The sequence below is a fragment of the Argiope bruennichi genome, chromosome 11, assembly GCF_947563725.1.
Source record: "Argiope bruennichi chromosome 11, qqArgBrue1.1, whole genome shotgun sequence".
Taxonomy (NCBI): Eukaryota; Metazoa; Arthropoda; class Arachnida; order Araneae; family Araneidae; genus Argiope; species Argiope bruennichi.
Genome location: NC_079161.1, coordinates 24,733,321 through 24,754,849, shown reverse-complemented (window position 1 = coordinate 24,754,849; position 21,529 = coordinate 24,733,321). Strand labels below are relative to the sequence as shown.

General features: G+C 28.8%; 1 protein-coding gene across 2 annotated transcripts; it reads left to right on the top strand.

The window, feature by feature from the left end:
- The first annotated feature begins 2,077 nt into the window (after positions 1-2,077).
- On the top strand, positions 2,078-21,181 carry LOC129957239 (endonuclease G, mitochondrial-like). 2 transcript variants are annotated; one of them, XM_056069483.1, is made up of 7 exons: positions 2,078-2,179; positions 3,515-4,118; positions 7,019-7,394; positions 10,046-10,155; positions 12,560-12,719; positions 14,963-15,071; positions 17,154-21,181. In XM_056069483.1, exons 2-6 carry the CDS (start codon positions 4,111-4,113, stop codon positions 15,062-15,064), a joined length of 756 nt encoding a protein of 251 aa, XP_055925458.1. In that variant the 5' UTR covers positions 2,078-2,179; positions 3,515-4,110; the 3' UTR covers positions 15,065-15,071; positions 17,154-21,181. The 2 variants fall into 2 exon arrangements, with proteins under 2 accessions (XP_055925458.1, XP_055925459.1); XM_056069484.1 differs by having other exon boundaries at positions 2,082-2,211.
- Positions 21,182-21,529: the final 348 nt, after the last annotated feature.

Genomic DNA, 21,529 nt, shown 5'->3' with positions numbered 1-21,529 from the left:
GAACATGCATGTAGCAATGAAGTTGGGAATAAAAATTATATAATAAATGCTGATATGGAAATTGATTTTCAATGAAAAGACCTGTATTTATTAAAACAGAGATCACTGACGCGCACAATGGTATAACATGATATTATGATAACAGTCAATTTCAGTCTAAATACAATAAACTACTAACATTTCATTTTTTACAATATAAAAGTTGTTTGATATAAATTGTTACTCTTTCATTCTCTATACATGACTGAATTTTTGTTTGTGAGCTTCCATTGGATACATCGGATCGATTGTTACCTTCTAACGTGAATCAAGACCTGTAATCGAAATATCACCAATAAATATCACCAATCAGAAATTTTTTTGAAAAGTATTGATCACTGGTATTTGTGGCTTTATGATATTGGTTACGTAATAACCTTCCCTAAAATATTCGTCATTTCTAAAATGAATCAATTCCATAATAATTCATTTTTTTTTCTCCATAAACAAGCAAAACCCACTGTTTCGTAGTCACTTTCAGGTGAATCAAATACGGCTGTTATTAACGCTTGCAGGAAGTAGCCTAGCGACTTCATTTTCTGCTGAATTCACATAATTAGAACTCTTCTCTCAGGTAGGGATGACGAATATTTTCAGAGCGGTTATTACGTAACCAATATCAAAAAGTCACAAATACAAGTGATCAATACTTTTCAAAGAGGGGTGTGATTCAAATCCTTCATACGATCTTACTGATGATATTTCGATTACAGGTTTTGGATCACGATAGAAACTAACAATCGATACGATATCACTGAAATTTGCCGGAGCGGTGACGATACAATCTGTCCAATGGAAGCTCTCGAAAGAAATCTGTGATTGGATTGAAAAGTGAACGGATCGGTTATTGGAATTATCGTATCGTATCATTGAATTGCATATCACTGAAATTTATCGCAGCGGTGATTTCACCGGAAAGTGCGAGCCTTCACTGGAAATTGTGAAGTCACCGGTCCACTTTACCGGAGTGACCGATATTCGTATTTGATGATGCACTATTCCATACAGATCATTTTTAATTGCTCGTGACATGATTGACTTTGATTACATGTACTCTGTTTACTGCTGGCTCCATCTATTGGTAGAATATAGGACTAAAGTAAACATTTTAAAGAAATGACATATATTTTTAACTCATCTTTTCCAGAAAATGGTTCACTCTAATAAATAAATAGTTTTGAGAAAAAAAAAATTAAGAAGTAAGCTGAAACAGATAAATTAATTCAATCACATATAAATTAAATTAGTAAATTAAGTATTAATTACAATTAATAAATTTTATATATAATATTAAGTAATAAATTTTATATTTAATATTAAGTAATAATTTTTAATTAATAATATGATTTAAATAACAGATACTTGGAACGCATATTTAAAAATAACAATAGCAATATTATTTGTTATTCAAAAAATCGTGGATTATGCATCTCTACTCTCAGGCGAAATTCCTAAATAAGAAGAATTGGATGGTACCCCCTACTCATGAATGGTATAGGGCCAATAAGCCTGGTCAATCCTTAATTCTTCCTTGTGATAGAAAAACCAAAACTTGTCTTTCGCGCCTTGATAGTGGCCACCTTAAAAATGTCTTTTCTTTTCTCAGTGTGAAAAATCTTACCCTCTTTGCCCGAAATGCTGCCAACATCGGGCCTCTGCTGAACATATCCTAGACTGTTTAGGACTTCTTTGAGGAGAAATTTATTCTTCTCCCTTCCTGGTTTTTGACTTTCTTCCTGTCAACGGATTTTTGGATTAGCACTTCATCCCGGCATTATTTCAATTGAATTATTCCTGGTTGAGTTGTAACTGGTATGATGCAGATGCATAACGAAAAAGACTGTAAGATGTTTTTGTATAGATTTGAATGATGTAGAGGTATTTGTGAATTTTTAAAGACTCTATGTTGCTTTGGAAAGATTTTTTTTTTTCTCATAGCAATATAGCTTTTATTATAGTTTAGTTCACTGAAAAAAATGAAAAGTTAACTGTATCCGCATCATATTGAAAATACGAACTGAAACCAAGAAAACAGGAAATTCCATTTAAATCTTAACATAGGATCTGTTCAGACGTGTTTTCAGATCTTCTATTTCAGAAAACTTGCTTTATTAAATGCTTATCATTCGAATTGCACTAGGTACGAATTTAATAGTTTTATGATATTTTAAGGTAAATTTCTTAATATATAGATTTATTTTTAAGATAAACTTTTGTATATGAATGAATTTGGGAGAAGACGATTATTATCTATCATTTTGATTAATGTCAATAATATATTTCTCTATCTATATAGATATTGGTTAAAAAGGAAATTTTTTAATTATCTCCTTTTGTTTAATGTTATTTACGATGTTGATAAGTTTCTTTTCAGTCCATATAATTTTTGTCATTTTGGAAGAGTTTGCGTTTTCTCATGTGAATGTGATGGTATTTTAAGTAAATTGATAAATAATGTGCTTTTGTTTTTAATATTTGAAACTATATGAAAAGTAGCCAAATTTGGATTTATACATGTATTTTTGTATATAACTTCAGTTTTTGTTATTTGGTTTTCTATCATGTATTTTAAGTAGGATTACTTATTTTCATTGTCTATTATTAATTTGAGTGTCCGGTTTAAAAATATAGAATTTAAAAAACTTTTCTAAGTTGATTAAACTAAAATTAAAAAAAAATTTAAATCTAATTGTATTGTTAGATTTTTCCTGAAATGAAATCGAATATTTTATTTTGAAACATGAAATTGTCCTTTTAGATAATGCTTTTGTTATAATGAAATTGAAATAAAATATTAGATGATATTTTAAAAGCTGCATACATTAAACATTTTCTTTAAAGTGAAAATTGTATTTTAAATATTTTCAAATATTCAATTTCTTTACTGCTAAGCTTGAGATTACATCAGTTGAGAAAGTATTTTATGACATAATAGACTTAAAATGAATTGTACTTCCCTATTTTCTTCCTTCCCTCCCCCCTTGAAAAATGAAACACAAGATATAATTACGTATATAGGCACAGGACATATAAAGAATTATTTTTAATTGTTACTTCTAAGGATGAATGAATACTATTGACTGTTTGTAAAATCTGTATATTCTTAATATTTATTTATTAATTTTTGTAAAAATGATTTTCGCAAGTTAAAAAAATCTGTAATGGTTAGTTATGTTCATTTTTAAAACCTCTAATACAATTAATTGCAGATACCTTGAAAATTATAAGCTGAAAGTTTTTAGTACAGTGATTCTTTAGTTGTTCATAATCTAAATGAAATTCATATATATATATATATATATATATATATATATATATATATATATAATATGAAATAAGTGATGAAGTAATTTTCATTTTTATATGTTTATTTGCATTATATCTTTATTGCTATTTTAATTCAAATACAATATACTTTATAATTATATTTCTTCTGTTTAATTTTTATCCTAATACTTCTTTTCTATTTTTTCAGCTGCATTTTATGAGAATTCCAGGAAAAGTTCATGAATCTGGGATACTATTTTATGAAGGCATTCTTAATCAGTGCAAAAAGAAGCAGATTAACTGAAATATTTCTGATTCATACTTGTGCATATCGTCTAGAATCATTTTCTTGATTTTGTGAAGATTTTGACAAAGAATTACAGAAATATTTATCAGAAAGAAGATTTTGACAAAGAATTACAGAAATATTTATCAGAAAGAAGATTTTGACAAAGAATTACAGAAATATTTATCAGAAAGAAGATTTTGACAAAGAATTACAGAAATATTTATCAGAAAGAAGATTTTGACAAAGAATTACAGAAATATTTCTCAGAAAGAAGATTTTGATAAAGAATTACAGAAATATTTCTCAGAAAGAAGATTTTGACAAAGAATTACAGAGAGATTTCTCAGAAAGAAGATTTTGACAAAGAATTACAGAGAGATTTCTCAGAAAGAAGATTTTGACAAAGAATTACAGAGAGATTTCTCAGAAAGAAGATTTTGACAAAGTATTACAGAAAGATTTCTTCAATTTTCTGATAAAAGGGAAGAAAGAAAAAATATTCCTCTAAAAGTATAATGGATAAGTAAGTAAAACTTTAATTTTTCATTAGTATATATACATTTATTGCAGTAAATAAGGTTGTTATTGGTAAGTCACAGAATCCTATGGGCTAAATTTGTCTCTGAGCTCTTTATTTGTTGTTTTTGTAAGATTTCTCTATGGATACTTCTCTTACTATTGATGGTTAGGATGTTTTATAATTTGTTTACTTTTCATATCGCCAAATCTAACTCTCTTTATCTCCGCATATTCTCTCTGGTAAACCCTACATGAAACAGTAAGCATAGTAATGAATTTTTTATGGCATGCTGATTCATGCTTTTGTTATGGGATGTATCACTCACTACAGAGTATAAACAAGCAGAATATTTTTTACTGTAGATTTTTTTTTTTTTTTTTTGCTTCTATTTCAAAAAGTAAGTCTTAGCCTAGGTGGCAATAAAAATAGCTTGGAAAGAAAAAAACAAGAATTAATGTATTGGATATATAAATCAATGAATTTAAAAATAAAAAATAAAACACAAGTGGTAGGGTATTTTGTATGCACAATTTACTTAAAGCTCTAATGTTTTCTTTTTATACAATTTTGAATGAAAGTCAGAAAGTATAAGAATAAACATTGAAAATAAACTGATTATTGTAAAATATAAAGAAAAAAAGCTATGTATAAAAAATTATATTAATAATTAATAAAAAAATTGATTAAAAGCTATCAAATTGAAAATAAGAGATAATATTAATATTACTCATTACTTAATGTTTAATTGTAAATATTTTTCCTTGAACTGTGTATTTTCTTTATCGTGAAGTCATTGTAATAGAAGTAATTGTACGCTATTTTGAACACAGTACTGTAATCTTTGTAATTAATAGAATCTTTAGTAATTTCATGTTACCAAATAGTTTCACTAACATAACTGTTATTCATCTAAAAAATATTCATTGTTATAGGCATTATTTCCAGGTACAGTAAAGAAATGTTCCTATAAAAATTATTTGAACTTGAAGAGTTCATTTTTCTTAAAGTAAAATATTTCATAATTCCACATTGAAAAATAATGAAATCCTTAAAATCTCCTATCATTCCATTGGCTTCAATAGATCCTGGAAGGATTCTTGACAGAAGTAATGCACTATGCAGTTTATCTTAAAAAAAAAAAAAAAACATTACTGAAAATACACTGAATTATTGATAAATTAATAATTTTTTCACTCACTGAACTTTTGTTATATAAGGACATCGCAGCATTTGAAATATTTTTTTTTTCTGATTCAAAAAATAATTATATTAATAAATTGATCAAATGAGGGAATTCTCTTTTTTTTTCCAATCAAAACATGGATTGTATTCTACATAGGAGAAAAGGTTGGAAAGTAGAATTTTCAAAAAATTCTTCTAAAAATCAAAATTAATAAATGTTTTCCCCATAAGCCTTTACTTTTAAATTGAAAAAAAAAAGGGAGGGGGGCATTTAATTCATATTTTTTCCAAATCTAATGTAAGCATATATAACAATTAACATAACTACCAATTTAATAGTCTCATCCTGATCTGCTAGTCGCTAGAAGTTGGCTTTCTAATATTTTGCCATCAAATAATGGCATTGACTGATTATGTCCTTCGGGTATTAATCAAGAAGAAAAGACTCTCCTTCAGTGGGAAAAAGGAAGGGTGGAATGCTTATGATCCTGTCTCCTGCTTTAGATGGTGTGAGAGAAAGCTTCTTGTACACACCCTGATTTGAGAGAGTCAATAAGATGTTTCAAATTAAATTTGGAATTCCCAGTTCATTTTCTAACTTATGATTACTAAGAGAAAAAAAAAATCGGAAATAGATTTGATAAAAAAAACAAAAAAAAAAACATGATGTCAGGTGAAATAAAATAAGGACTTTCTTTTAATACATCTAAAATGGTTAATTTTTATTTATTACTAACATAAGATAATTTTAGTAGTTTAAAAAGTTTAGACTACTTTTTAATGCAAAAATTGTTCAGAAAATTAAAAATTTTGTGAGTGTTAACTCAATATCTCACTATCTAAATAATTTATTATTAATTATTTCCTTAGATTATATCTAAATTACAGATGAGACTACTTGCGAGTGAAATTACCAGCAATTCCTCCCCCATCATTTTTTTATGAAATGCAAGCTATCTTTGACCAGTTGCTTTGCCATTATTAATGTTTGTATAAAATTTTGCTTAAATACTTTTTTTTGCACCTATTTCTTCCCATGCTTCCTCACTGAAATCTTCAAACATTGATACGTATATAACTCATATTATTTTAGAATCTTTACATCACTCAATCCATTGTGCTATGCATTTCCTATCCATGAATTTATGCATTCAGTTATATGACAGGAAAGGACAGTTGTCATCATTATTTGATTTTGAAGTTAAAACCTTAATTGTAAGAAAACAAAATTTTACTAAAACCACATTTCATAGTGGAAACTACTCAGCATGAAAATAGAAGTCAAATCCTCCTAGTTTGCTCAGAAACAACAGAAAAAAAAAAAGCCAGGATGAAATATTAATAGTAACAATGAAAATGATTCGAATTTCACTTCAAGAATGAAATTTATTGATACAAAACACTTAATTAAAAAAAAATAATTTGGAATAAAAAAAAATCATATTAAAAAATGTTTTGAATTTTAACATATCTTTTTATGTTAATGTAAAAATTATCATTGTGTCAAAATATTTTTAGGAATTTTTGCGGAAAAATACCAAAATTTCGCTTATTTTTAATTGAAATTGTTTGTCAACTTTAGAAATATTGAATTGAAATTTGTATTGGTGATTTCAAAAATGTTTTTCCCAATCATTTTTCTTTTTGTTTTAAATATTGGTTAGATCCATTTTAAACATGTTAGATAGGGATATTTTTTAAATCCATTTCTTTTGTTTCAGCACTACTCCTGAGTTTTCAAGAGAAGTTGATGTACCCCCAAGTACTAAAGATGAAATTATGTGTCTTGGATATCCAAGTTTAGAGAATATTTTTGAAAGAGACTGTTATGTGATGTCTTACAATTTAGAACGTAAAGTGGCTAAATGGGTTCAGGAATGTTTGACCTCTAATCATCTTAATCATTCTTATTTAACACGGCATGATGCTATCGAATTCAAAGAAGATAGAGGTATCAATGGAGTGGCATCATTAGCCGACTGCACTGATTGGCAAGAAAACAACTATGAAAGGGGACACTTAGCCGCTGCAGCAAATCATCGATATAATCGTAAAGCCTACTATAGCACTTTTCTCATCTCCAATATTGCACCAATGGTAATTCATGTTGATATTTATTTAAATTATCATAAGAGTATATTTGTTTCTTATAAATGATGTAGTCATCATAAAATTACTGAAAAATCCAACTGCTTAGTCATTTTGAATGGAGAGTGTTTTTTTCCTTTCTAGTCATTTTGAATTGAGAGTGTTTTTTTCCTTTCTAGTCATTTTGAATTGAGAGTGTTTTTTTCCTCTCTCTCCCTCTCTCTCTTTTTTCTGCATGGTTAAAAAAAAATTAACATTAAAAATATCCTAAATAATTTTCTTTTTATAATAAGCAATAATAGACCCATAAACAAAAGGTTTTCCTTTATTTTTAATTCTAATTTGCATTTTTTTTTTATTTATCAGATCCTTTATCAGAATAATTTATAATCAAGTAAATTAGGTTATGTGCATTTTGACTTCATTTTTTTTTTCTTTTGGGGAACTTATGGCTAAGATTTTCAAGGAAATGAAATTATTATTTTTTTTCTTCAAATATTTAGATAGAAATGACTGAGCTTAATTTTCAAAACTTTTAAAGCATCTATTTCTGAATTTGAAATGTAAATGTTATTTAATTGACTTATGAAACATTCCTATATACCTTTATAAATAACATTAACTGTATTGTAATTAATTTATATTATTATTATTGAAAAATTTGACTGTAAAAATATTTGTAAAGCCACAATATCTATTTCTAGTAAATGGATTGAACAATAGTGTTGATTTGCATTGATATCTTTTGCGGCAATGAAAGTTATTTCAATAATATGTGTTTAAAGTTTATTTATGAATTCTGCTTAGAGAATCAATTTCTAAAGGTCTTTCGTTCATTTTTCTCCATTAAAAAAAATCGATTCTTTTACTTGTATTTATTATTTCTTGATGTTTGGAAAGTGATTTAAGATATTTATGAAATGGGTAAAATTGGATGTTATTAACTACTAAATGTATTATTTTTACAAGATCACCTGCAGTTAGTTGCTTATTTCTTTGGATTTGTCTTTGATTTTTAAATCATTGAATATTTTAGATTAATAATAAGCATATTGTAGTCTTTGAAATATAAGTTTAACCTTATGAGCCATGACTTCCCAATGTCGCACTGTTCAATAGGGGCTTGACTCGGCGCTTTGAGGCAATTAAATGAGTTTCAGTGATAAAAGGTATTTCTCAACAAGCTCTGATTTAAATTCATTTAATCGCCCCAAAGCGCCTGAGTCAGGTCCCTGTTGAACAGGGTGATATCAGGTGGTCAGGGTTCATAAGGTTAATAATTGCAGATTATGTGTGTTATTAATCTTAACTAGATTATCTCAATTTGAGGACCAGACACATTCATTTGATCAGAGGTCTATAGTGGTGGGAATCATTTGTCATCTGATCTTCAGGCAAAAAAATAAAGTGTGTTTCAAAATAATCATTAAGTAGCTAGAAAATGAGCTTTTAGTTCTAATCTTAGCATAATTTCAATGTAAAAAAAAAAAAAAAATATTAGCAGTGTCAAGAAATATCAGGAAATGAATACCAACCAAGAGTTGAAAAATGTTATTGAAATTACCATATATTTCAGAACACAAGCTAAGAATATATTATTTTTTCCTTAAAAAATTAGATAAATTTAAAATCCATGTATAGATTGAAATAAAAATTTTAAAAAATGAAGAATTCTGTGTCCTTTAAATTTTTTGCCTTGAGGTGTAAAAATATTACCAAGCAAGTAAAATGTGTGGACTGTGTTTCAATCAAGTAACTATGAGGAAAGACAAGAGACCAGATAATAATTTAAGACACAAGACAATAATTTAACTCTGATAAATATATCTGAAGTTTGTATATTTTCCCCTCATTCATTTGCCTTGTACATAATTTGTTGTATACCTGCTAGTTTTTATTTTCTGTGACATTTTATTTGATTTATAGCAAATTTCTAACAATGTATGAATGCATTTGTAAAAAATTCTATCAGGAATATGGCTGTTCAGCATTTCTTCATAGGTCCTTCACTGTGACAACAATTAACAACTTCGAAAATAAAATGATTATTTTGCTTTTCTTAAGAAAAATGAACTGTAGAAATATAAGTATTACATTAGGCTGTTGTCACTTTCACCTGAATACCAAGTTTATGCTACATTTTTTTTTTTTTTTTTTGCAAGATTAGCATATTTGTACATGGAATAATATCTGTAGTTGATTTTAAAGAATATTATAAAAACTCTTAGATTATGCATGAAAACATACAATAATCCAAAATAAATGGCATTTAAAAAAAGGGTTAATACAATTATTTATCAATTACAATGATTTATTGCTAGTGATTGAATAATTATCTTTTATTTATTTCATCATGGAGAAATACACATTTGAAAAATAAATTACCCTTATTTTATATATATAATATGTATATAATTGATCATTATAATAATTAAAGATATTTCGATTGCGGATTTCTAAAAAAGTATACATTTAAAGATTAGTCATTGGATTTGGAATTATAAGTACTGTAAATTGTTGTGTATATTAATATATACTTTATTATTTTAAAAGTTCTGAGATAGCATTTAATATTATATATTTTCTTTTTTTTTCCAATTTCATATTTAATTAAATGTGATTTTTAGGCAAAATTTGATATTATATTTGATTACTTTCAGCATAAAAAGGTGAATAATCTAATAAGCAAGATAGAAAGGCAAGGAAGAAAATTTGTAAAAGATTATGGAAACGTGCACATCATCACTGGAACAATATTTCATACTGAAAGGTTTGTTGTTAAAAAAGTGCTAATTTGTCTTTTATAACTATGGTGTTGGCATAAGAAAAAGGGTTCTTTTCTGTTCATTTTCTTACAAATTAAAAAAATTTAAAAAAAATCATATTTCTATTTATAAATAATGAAGAAATTACTCCTATTGTCAGACTGACTATCAGACTTTTTTCAGATGTAAAGCTATAGTATTTTAAGTGTTTTTACAATTTATAATTTGTTAAATTCCTATCAGGAATATTAACTTGTGCATTTTGTATCAGTAGAAAGCATGTCAATTGACTTAAATTCAGATTATTAAATCTCAGATGATAAGCAGAAATATTAACAGCCCTGTTTTTATAATTATTTCAACACTCAAATATTGGAGTTGTAGCGAGATGAGTGACCGCTTTTACTGTTTCCTATCTAATGTTTTTGTAGCGAGGGTAATTTAGATTACCTTCGGTTCTTCTATGATGTGAGGCATAGTTCTTTTGTGAGTGTGATTATGTTCTGTTAATTTCTTGAGTTTAAAATAGAGATAGATGTAATTCCAAAAATTTATTGTTCGAATTCAGAAAGGTCTTAACACACAGAAGATAAGTATTTTTGGCGGCTGAAATGCTTTTTCTTTGCTAACTTCAGATACAGAAAAAGAAAAATGCATGTTTGAACCAATATATTTTTCAACTAAGAATTATATTAAAGAATAACTTTTCTTACATGTATAATTAAATTGCAGATATTGTGTAAATCTAAAATATTAAAATAAATTTAAAAATATTATAATGTCTATCCATTGTGTACTTCAAAGTAAAGCAGGAAGGAACAGAACTTTACATCCAGATTCTGTATTCAAGTATGGATGCACACTCAAGTTTGCAATATTTTCAGTCTGCATTTGAATGATTTCGCAGTCATATATGAAGGTTTTTTGGATTTTAAAATATAAACATCTAAACATAAAATTTTAATAAACAGCATATGATATTAATTCCTCCTAGTTTCATTAGTAGAAAATTCTGTAAATGTTGAAGTAATAGTTCAACAGAAGAAAGTATTAGATTTTCTTTCCCCACATTGAAATTTCTTCTGTTTGAATAACATTTTAGAAAATTGCCTTTTTGTTAAGAGTGATCTCTAGCAAAAGAAATTAATATTCAATAAAGCAAATGTTTCTATGAAGGCAATAGATATTGAAACCTAAACTTATAAACGTCCAATGAGAAAGATGGGGGGGGGGGATGAACTTTGGATAGACATGGAAAAAAAAGGTAATCATTTCAACCCAGTTTTGTTCATTCTTGCGACTTTTAAATTTAAAATGCAAGCATTGTTGGTTTTTTTTCTATTCATCAATAAGTTATATGCACAGTGGGCTTTCATAAACAGTATGACAAATGACCCTGAAACCTGGGTTTGTTTTATATTTATAAGGTTTTTTTTTCACTTTCTTTTGCTTTCATTGATCATGAAGTTCTCACAGTGATAATGTAAATAAAAGACATCGAAAGGGAAAAGTAAGAAAATTAAATTAAAAAAAAATTATTTAAAAAAAATTGAGGATGTTGTGCAGCTTTGATGAATGTGCCGTTTCCTTATGCTTGCTTCTTAGTTAAGAATGCCATTACCCTGATGACACCCTAAACTTTAGATATGAATTTTTGCAAGATACTTTATACAGCTTTTCTGATTTATTTTATTTTTATAATAAAAGTATCAGAGTGCTAAATTTTGCTTGATTTTAGTCTTTCTTAGAGGCTACAAAAATGCAGTTGGAAGTCAAAAGATTTTTAAAGATTTGGGTCTACTATTGAAACTTCTCAACATAAAATTTTTTTCTTATTATCAAAGCCAATTAATACAAAGGATGTGAAAGATCTGAACATGCAAACTGTTGCCAAATAATGATTAACAAATTCGTTCCGATTTCCTGTCCACATAAATATTTTACATATATTTTAGTGTTAGCAAAAGATGGGGAAATGTTTGCAAAAATAAATCTATGTAACCTAGTTTTTGAGAATAAATGTTCTTTTAACTTTATGATTTTTAGTGTCTTAGTATTTGAGAATAACTTTTGTTTTCTAAGCATTCAATTTTGTTTATTCTACATTGAGTTTCATTAGAAAGGGAACAGTTTTTCATATACCATCAAGAATAGGTTGGGCAATAAATAAAGGGAAAAGAAAAAGTAAGATCAATCTGTAAATACTAGGTACGGGCAGTGTTTTTTCAAAACCTGGTAGAATAGCTACCGTGTTGAAACTTTTCATCTTGCTCTTCCCCCCATATCAGTTCTCAAGATGTATGCTGAACCTTTTAAAACAAATATGGAAGTAGTTATGAAATACTTAACAGTATAAGACTGTTTTATGCTTAAAGGAATAATGAATTCTATGCATTTGTTTATTTCTAGGAAGGAACCCATTTTTGTGAGAGAAGGCAGTGAAGTACAAGTTCCAGATGCCATTTTTAAGATTTTAGCAATTAAAGATGAACGCAACAGATGCAAAGTAACGGGATATGTAATAGAAAACTCATTAGATGTGGATGATAAAGACATCAAGAATTCAAGGGTAACCAAATGGCATTCATTTCATTTTCATAGATAATTTTAAGTTAAATGCTGGCAATTTGAAAAAGAAAAAAATATGTTGTGATTTTCTAATTAATAATACACAGTTAAACAATTTAGAAGCATTTTATATGATAAGGCACTTCTAGTAATTTCCAACATCTTCAACTGTATGTTTATTGTTAACTCATACTTAAACTACAGGTTTACAGATCCAATGTATTGTACATTATTAGCTGCTGTGCTCAGAACTCCATCTCCATTATGTAAATGTATAGTAAAATACATATAGTTTTAAATTTTATAGTTTTTGAATTCTTTATATTCAAAGGTATTTTAGAATCCTTATCTTCAATTTGCATTGTATCCTTGCACAGAAATTAAGAAAAAAATGCCAAAAATAGTTGTATAGAAATGATGCGAGTGAAAAGTTATTATTATTATTATTTTAATTTTAAGATAGTGTAAAAATAGCTTTTGTGCAATGGTATTCTTAATTTAAGATCATTCTACCAACACTTCCTAATGTACAAAGCCTCCAGACAGCTGGAATGAGTCATCTAAAGAGTCTATGTAAGTAACAGTTGTCAATAAAATGCATGAGATCTCGTATAAAAGTTATTTGTGGAGCTCTGAATGCTTTCCAATAGCCTCTGTTTTCCTGCTTTCGATTTGGAATGTATGACTGCAGTATGGACTTAACCAAAAACTTCTAAAATCTTAATTATAGAGCATTATTATAATCGGAGCATATTAATATGAATTCCTCTTAATAATTATCTTATGTAATTTAATTATCTTAATATTGTCATTAAAGATGAGTTTCCATTGAAATGAATAAAGACAAGACATTAAATCCAGTAACTAAAAATTCACAACCGTCCTTCCAATAACACAAGTGACGATATGCAAGTAAATAGTGCTGTAATTAAAAGTTCTCAAATTTTCATTTTAATTGAAGGCTAACATGTGTATTAATAATATTTTTCTTTCTTTTTTTATATTTGTTTTGATAATATAGTAAAAACTTCCTTCTGTTTTTGAATGTGTTTCAAAATTTGATGTAAGGACTAGTATTCTCCATTTTGCTCATTATGTTTTTGAATTGCTGTATATTTCACATGTATTAGGGTTAATATTATACTAGTAATTTTAATATTGGATTCTCATTGTCTAAGACAATGAAATTCATATGGGAAATACGGCAACTGATGAGGTCCCTGTAATAGTTTTCACTTTTCCAGTGCAGTTTATATTTCTACTTTTTCATGATTTTCAGAATTGAACATTGAGCTGCAATTAACCAAGAAATGCTGTAGGTCTCATTTAAAAATCCATCATGCAGATATTGTACTGGATTGTAAAATAAACATTAATTAGATGAACCAAATATGGATTATTGTAATTCAAAAAACTTAAAAATTTAAAACACTGAAACCCAATCCTAAAACTCTGAAGAGAAGGATCACTGCTGTGAATTGACAGTGATGTCATTGTTGAACAAGCATCATATTTGAGAACAGCATACCTCTCTTTGTTTAGCTGAAACTTTTTGTTAAATAATTTTAGAGATTTTATTGTACAGCTTAAGTTTGATGTTTCACAGTTCATTTTTACGAATAATAGTACCTGTCTTGAAAAGGCTTAATTATCTCAGAAGTGGATATAAGTCTTGTGGATTGACCTGCTGAATCTGCATTCCTAAAATGCTACATCACTGTTTCCTATCTGATTAACATACTGAAGTGGAAAACTGTATTGCTTCTAAAACAGTAATGATTGCCATACTAATTTGCCAACTATCATGTTTGAAATATATTATGGTAGTTGTGTAATTCTGAAAAGAGGCATAGCAAGTGCTATGTGGGATCATGGAATGTGATGGGTGGATATTATTACATGATTATACTGATAAATCAGAAGACAAACCTAATTTCTTTGGTTATTATTTTCTATTTTTCCCATTATATAATTGTGTGTTTGTATGAAATGTAATTAAAATGCTTTTTATAATGTTCTTATAAAGTTTAATTGGCCAAATTTTTATTTTGAATACCACATAAGCTTATTGTATGTTATATGTAATGTATATTTATTATAATAGCAAATTCACTGAAACCAGTAATCTTTAATTAAAAACAGTATTGGAAGTTAGAGCATTTGAAGTTGTCATTATATGCTTTTGTTAAACATAATTTAATTTAGTTTCTGGTTTTATTGAATCATTGTTTCTTTTTCTTTTAGAAAACTCTGCTGGAAATACGTTATTTAACTGGTTTGAACCTTCTTAGCCAAGTGCCCAAAGAAAACATAGTAGAGGATCGAATCAGAAATAGTGGATGTTAGAAAAAATGTAAGTATATAATAAACTTTCTTGATGATAAATTGATGAACTATGCCAGTTTTCTTTTCTGATATACCTTTTTACTGTGGAAGTATTCAGCAACCTCTCTGGTGACCATCTCTGTAATAAAGCTGATGCTTTGATTCCCATTTGCTGGGATTAAAAAAACTCCTTGAATTGCCACACTCAACCTCAGGGATGGTATAATGCCAGATGCCAGATTTTCTGAGGAAATCATTACAGCCCTGAATAACTCCATTAAAGTTGATCATTGTATCCAAAATAAGCTTCCAATTACATGAGAAATTAAATTTCTACTATACTCTGTTTCACCCTAACTTGGCAGTAGTGTATATTCTAGGCATGCCGAATCGCAGTCGTTGTCAGGGAAACTGGGTTACTTTCAAGTAGAAAATTATTAGAAATGCAGATCGCTGGTGAAACTTTATTTCGCAAATTTTTCGCCAAATAGTAAATATTTATCAGTTTTTATATTATCACTTTATCGGAGAATTAATTGTTTCCTTATTTTCATTATTTTTTCAATATTATTGATACGTTATTTTAATAAATCATTAGAGTTATTTCATTTCGTTTCATCGTTTCTCAAAAGAAAAGCGTAGTTTCACCAATGTTTTTCGAAAATATATCTGTATCATCGTTTACATCTTTTAAAACTTTATCTAATTTTGGAATCTCATTTCTACAAAAAAATGCATGGATTTTTCGTCAAATACAGGATAATGTAAAATCATCAGATTTTACAAGATCTGAATGTTTACCTACTGAGCCTTGTCGTTTCTTTCCATGGGTTCTTAAAGGACTGGATGCCTTTATTTCTTCTTTCAAAAGGAAAACTGTTTATTGTGAAACACCTGTAAGATGCGAAATTTTATCGACGATTTGATTGATAGAATCTTTAGGGTTTTCTCGGAGTCGAGAATAAACATTTAATATGTTTCTTCATGCTGCACTTTTTGTTGGTTTCACTTGTCTTGAAGGTGTGCACAGCGTAGTCGGTGATAACACTTTCTCTTTTTCAGACATTTTAGTAGTGAATAGAAATGACGAATCGAATAAATATTCAACAATCAAAACTAATAACTACTAATGTGGTTAATAGTATCAAAAATATCAGCTGGTAAAAAAGCGAGAATAAATAAGTACAAAAGATGATAATGGTTGCGGACTGAATGAAGCTGAGTTTGCGGAGACATAAAAGAAAAGCGTGCCAAATATTTGTCCTTGAAGACCGGTTCTAGCCAAAGTGGAATTCATTATGTCAATCTTTTAGTTTTATTTGTTTGCTTTATTTACAAAATACTTAACACATAAGCACTTCTAACTTGAGAATAATTTTAAATACATGCTGATAAAAAAAAAGGATTTCTGTAATTTATAATATTATTTGATAAATTTCTGCGCATTTTAACTATTTTAAAGTCGGAATTGATGGGGAACTCCTTCCCAACGCGGAGCGTCACATTTTCTTACAATACTGCCAAGTTAGGGTGAAACAGAGTATAGGGACATTGATGCCTGTGCAATCAAAGAGGGACCTTTGTGATGAAAACTTTTTTTAATAGAGCTCAAAACAATCTCGGGAAAACTCTTTAATGGGGAAGAACAAATGTGCTGATTTACTCTTATTAAACAACTCTCTTCAGACAGCTCAATCAATGGAATCTTATCAAAAAGTTAACCAATAACAAAAAATAAATAAATAAATAAAAATAATAAAAAAATAACATGCCCCCTATCATCAATAAAAATATCACAGCCTATTTTGACTGTAAGAAAGCTAACGCTGTTGGCAACAGCCTAGAACAATAGTTTCAAAACAGCACACCCAGCTGAAATCAAAGTTCAACTGAGGCTGGAATAGTTCAGAAGAAATGGGCCAAGCATGAATTCACACTGTGCTTTGCATCTGAAATCATATCCTGCTTAAATCACTTAAAAATCATGATTTACACTAATGCTCTTTACAACAGTAAAATCTCAACCATCATATATGTGTAAAATTATGTCAAAAATTGTAATGGCTAAATTTGATAACCTGTGGTATATGGCCTTTCCTTATTTTCACAGGTTCCCATCTACTAGAAATTTCATACTGCACCTGAGAAGAAAAAGAAATTCCAGTCCACTCTGTTATACAGTTCCACCTCATATTACTTTAGAAATTTAAAAGAATTGGCACCTCAGAATGAAGCAAAGCTGGATCAGATGATTATATTTCTACCCCATTTCCGAAGCAAGACCATTGCCATTACATGTATTACAGTGGTGGCCAAAATTGTGAGCACTTTTGAAAATCGTTATGTTTTCTAACTTCATATACTTATAGAAAATGTAACTTTTCACAAAATGCAAATACTTGCGCATAATTTTAAATAGAATTTATTGCTGATTTCAATACAAAAAGCAAAATTCAAATATTTGCAATACAAAAAAAGTTGAGTGGCGATAGTTAGCGAGATACATTAAATGCTGATGACTGCAGTGAGTTATCAGTACTTAGTAGGGTGACCTTTATTTTTTATTACAGCATCACATTGATGTTTCATCGAGTTGACGAGAGTTTTAAGCTCTTTCTTCGCTATTGCATAATGCCAGGAAGCAATTATAGCCTCAATTAATTCTCTTTTATTTGATGAACGCTTCATATGTACAAGAGTTTTTAAACGATGGCATAATAATTTTGAGGTCGGGACTGTTTCCTGGCCATAACAATTCAGTGTTGTTTGTACTAAACCACTCTTTCGCTATTTTTGCTGTGTGGCAAGGAACTGAATCCTGCTGAAAAATAAATGATGCATTTTTGGGAAAGAGATCAATGATGAAAGGTGTAAGGTTTGGTTCTAGAGTAGTGTCAATGTATTTTCTTGCATTTAATGTCCCATCGAGAACATGAAGGAGACCAATACCGCTTGCTAACATGCATGACCAAATCAAAACACTGAGTTCTTTATAGTTGCCTGAATGCAGTCAGGATGTAGCTCTTTGCTTATTCTATATCTTAATTATTTTCGCTATCAATACCGAATAACAATATCTTTGTTTCATCACTCCTTATAACTTGTGACCACTGATCATCTGTCCAATTAATTCTGTTCCTTTGCATATTGTAATCTTTTTATACGCATTTGTAAATTGAGATAAGGATTTTATCATTCAATTCTACCTCTTAGTCCAAATTCTAATAATCTTGTTCTTGAACTGCCATAAATGCCAACATCATTCAATTGGCTTCTGATGGCCGCTAATGACATTCTTCTATCTTGATCTTTTTATTCTTTTGTCATCAACAGATGTGGTGCACCTTTCTCAGCCATTTCCTGCTTTGATTTTTATTGAGTTTGTCTCCTGATATCGTAAACAAAACTTTCGGACTTCAGATGTAGTCACTGAGCCACCCACCTGTCCTGATATTTCAGCATAGGAAAAACCACATTCATGTAACATACTAATCTTGGTTCTCTTTCTAGGTGTACAATTTATTCATTTATTTGATTCTAATGCTTCTTGACTAAATATTAGAAATATTTACAAAAATTCCAACTATATATTAAAAAATGTAACAAAATTACTATCTTGCAATTTGATTACATAAAAAAAGTCTTCCTTCTACAGATAAAAGCACATCAATGACTTGTTCCAACTTCAAACATGTTGTCAGCTTCTATTAGCAATTATTAACATATGATTGGTTCCCAGAACAAGAACAGCGATTTGTCAGGAAAGTTAGAAATTATAATCCACTTTATCACTGTGTTTGTTATTCAGATGAAGTAAAAATAACTTTTTTTTGTATTGCAAATATTTGAAATGTGCTTTGGTATTGAAATCACAATTAAATTCTCTGTAAAATGATATATAAGAGTTTGCATTTTGTGAAATGTTACATTTTCTATAAGCATACAAAGTTAAGGAAACATAATGATTTTCAAAAGTGTCCACAATTTTGGCCACAACTATATGTTGATCAATATCTTTTTGAAGCTTCTCAACATCATTCCAGACAGAATCCTGTTCAAAAAATACCACTACCCTCTGTTTGTGCAATAGTGCTGACTTGTCCATGCTTTGTGTAATAATGGTCTTTCCCAACAATGAATGTAAACATGCTGTTATGGAAAGGGATCAAAATATTGTGTATCATTTTTTATATGTGCTATATATTAAATATGTTATGCAATATTGTAAATCCTTGGAAGAGGATCAAAATGTTTTGTATCATTTTTTTTTTTATGTATGTTATGCAGGTTGTCTCAAAAACCTTGATCAAGGCTTTTATACCTTAAATATTGATTATAGACATATACTGTAAATTATAAAGTTGAGTAAAAAAAGATGCAAAATGTATGAAATTGATTAAAATTTTCAGGGGATTAAACTTTAAAAAAATACAAAATTTAAGTTTTTATACAGACTCCAGATAAAAAATTCCCAATAAGTAAAATGTGCCCCATCCTCTAATAAGGAAATTTTTTCAAATTGGTCAAAATTTCAGAATTTTATCATGAAAGCTCTCAAAGGTATGTTAAAACAAAGTTGATGAAGGGTTAGTTACAAATTAAAATGCAAATATTTACAGCTTCAGTGCCTGATGACGCGACGCAGGAATGCATCATTTGGAAATAAAATATGCTTCATATCTTTAGTTTTAAATACAAATTTTAAAATCTATGCTTCCTGAAAAATACTTTAAAATTTTATATCATGAATTACAGAATATAACTTAAAAATAGCACAGTCAATGAACTTGTAAAAAACTTAGAAATATTTGCATATGTAAATATATGCCTCTGATTGGTGTGTCCCGTAATCTCAACAGAAGCGTCATTATATTATGTTATTTGTGCTCTGTCATTGATCAATAGCATAGCTTACATAAGAATAACTTGCAAATAAATATTTCACACTTTTGCTACATTTTGAGAGTGCAATTAGCCTTGTACAAACAGTATGTCACAATACAGCAATGAAGAACTTTTTGATATCCTAATGCTTTACAGTACATGCAATCGCAGTGCTAGCAAAACTGTATGTGAATTTCGGCCTAAATATCCCAATTCCTGAGATCCTTCTGGGAGATTTATTTCCTGATTAGTGCAATGTATGCATGAAAGAGGAAGCGTATATCCTTTAGGTGGACCAGGTAGGCCCATACTTCACTCAACTGATGAAGAAATTGATATTTTGCAGTCATCCACATAGTAGTGTTTGTACTGCTGCTTCAGAAATGAACTTATCAGCGCAGCAGTGTGGTGAATACTGAGACGTAATAGATGGCATCTTTTTAGCATTCATAGTGTGCAGGGACAGGAGCCAACAGATTATCAATGTCATCCAGATTTTTGTAATTGGGCTCTTAATCAGGAAGATGCTAATCCCTCTTTCCTGAAAAACATAATTTGGGCAGACGAATGCTGTTTTAAACAAGATGGATGCATAAATCCTCAAAATGAGCACTTTTTGCAAATCCATTAGTGGTACATTCTATTCATCATCAGTGGTAATTTTCTGTGAATGCATGGTGTGGTATTTTCAAAAACTGCTTGCTTGGACCTATACTGTGTGATGGTACGTTGACAGGAGACAGATATGTTTATGAGATTCTAAATGTGGTTTTTCCTGATTTTAAGGAGGAACTTCCTCTAATAGTACTTTTACATGTTTGGTTCAAAAATGATGGATCTCCAGCTCACCATACTACAGTTGTGAAACACTGATTAAATAACTAGTTACCAGATAAGTGGATTGGCTTGCATGATCTAGTCGAATTTCCGCCTAGATCACCTGATTTAATGCCTATGGATTTTTTTTGTGGGGTCGTTTACGTATAGCGGTTTATTTGTCACCTCCCTTAAATGAAGCAGAATTGCAACGATGCATTTTAGAAGGTTGTCGTGACATAACATTTTCACTTTTCGATTTCATAACATTTTGCACTTTTTTTACGTACCTTTGTAATTTACAGTATATGTCTATGGTCAATATTTAACGAATAAAAGCTGCATTCAAGGTTTTTGAGTCGCCCTGTATATTGAATTTGTTATGCAATGTTGTAAATCCATTTGTCAAAAGGAAATAAATGATGAAAATAAAATGTGTCTTTGTAATTTCTATTTCTAATTAGAAACGCTACTCATAATGTGCTACAAATCAGTCTAAACCCAATAATAATGCCAAAAAACATTAATAGTTTTTAAATGACTGGAGTCTTATTGAACAACTAATCGGCTTTGGCGACCAGTTTGTTTGCCAGAAATAATGCTTTCTAAAATTTTCAATTAAATATTTATATACTTTGTCACTGCTCAAGTAAAATCTAAGTCACTTCTTTAGTGAAACCCAAGTCACTTCATCAGTAAAATAATTTTAAGTTTCTAATTTCGGTAGTCACTTAACTCATGTTGTTATAGAAGCCTTATAATATTTTGCTCATTCTACTATATATG

Excerpts from the sequence above, each read along its gene's own strand:
- LOC129957239 (XM_056069483.1), top strand. Across the intron at positions 7,395-10,045 it reads TCTCCAATATTGCACCAATG|CATAAAAAGGTGAATAATCT; the intron begins GTAATTCATGTT and ends GATTACTTTCAG. Across the intron at positions 12,720-14,962 it reads AAGACATCAAGAATTCAAGG|AAAACTCTGCTGGAAATACG; the intron begins GTAACCAAATGG and ends TTTTTCTTTTAG.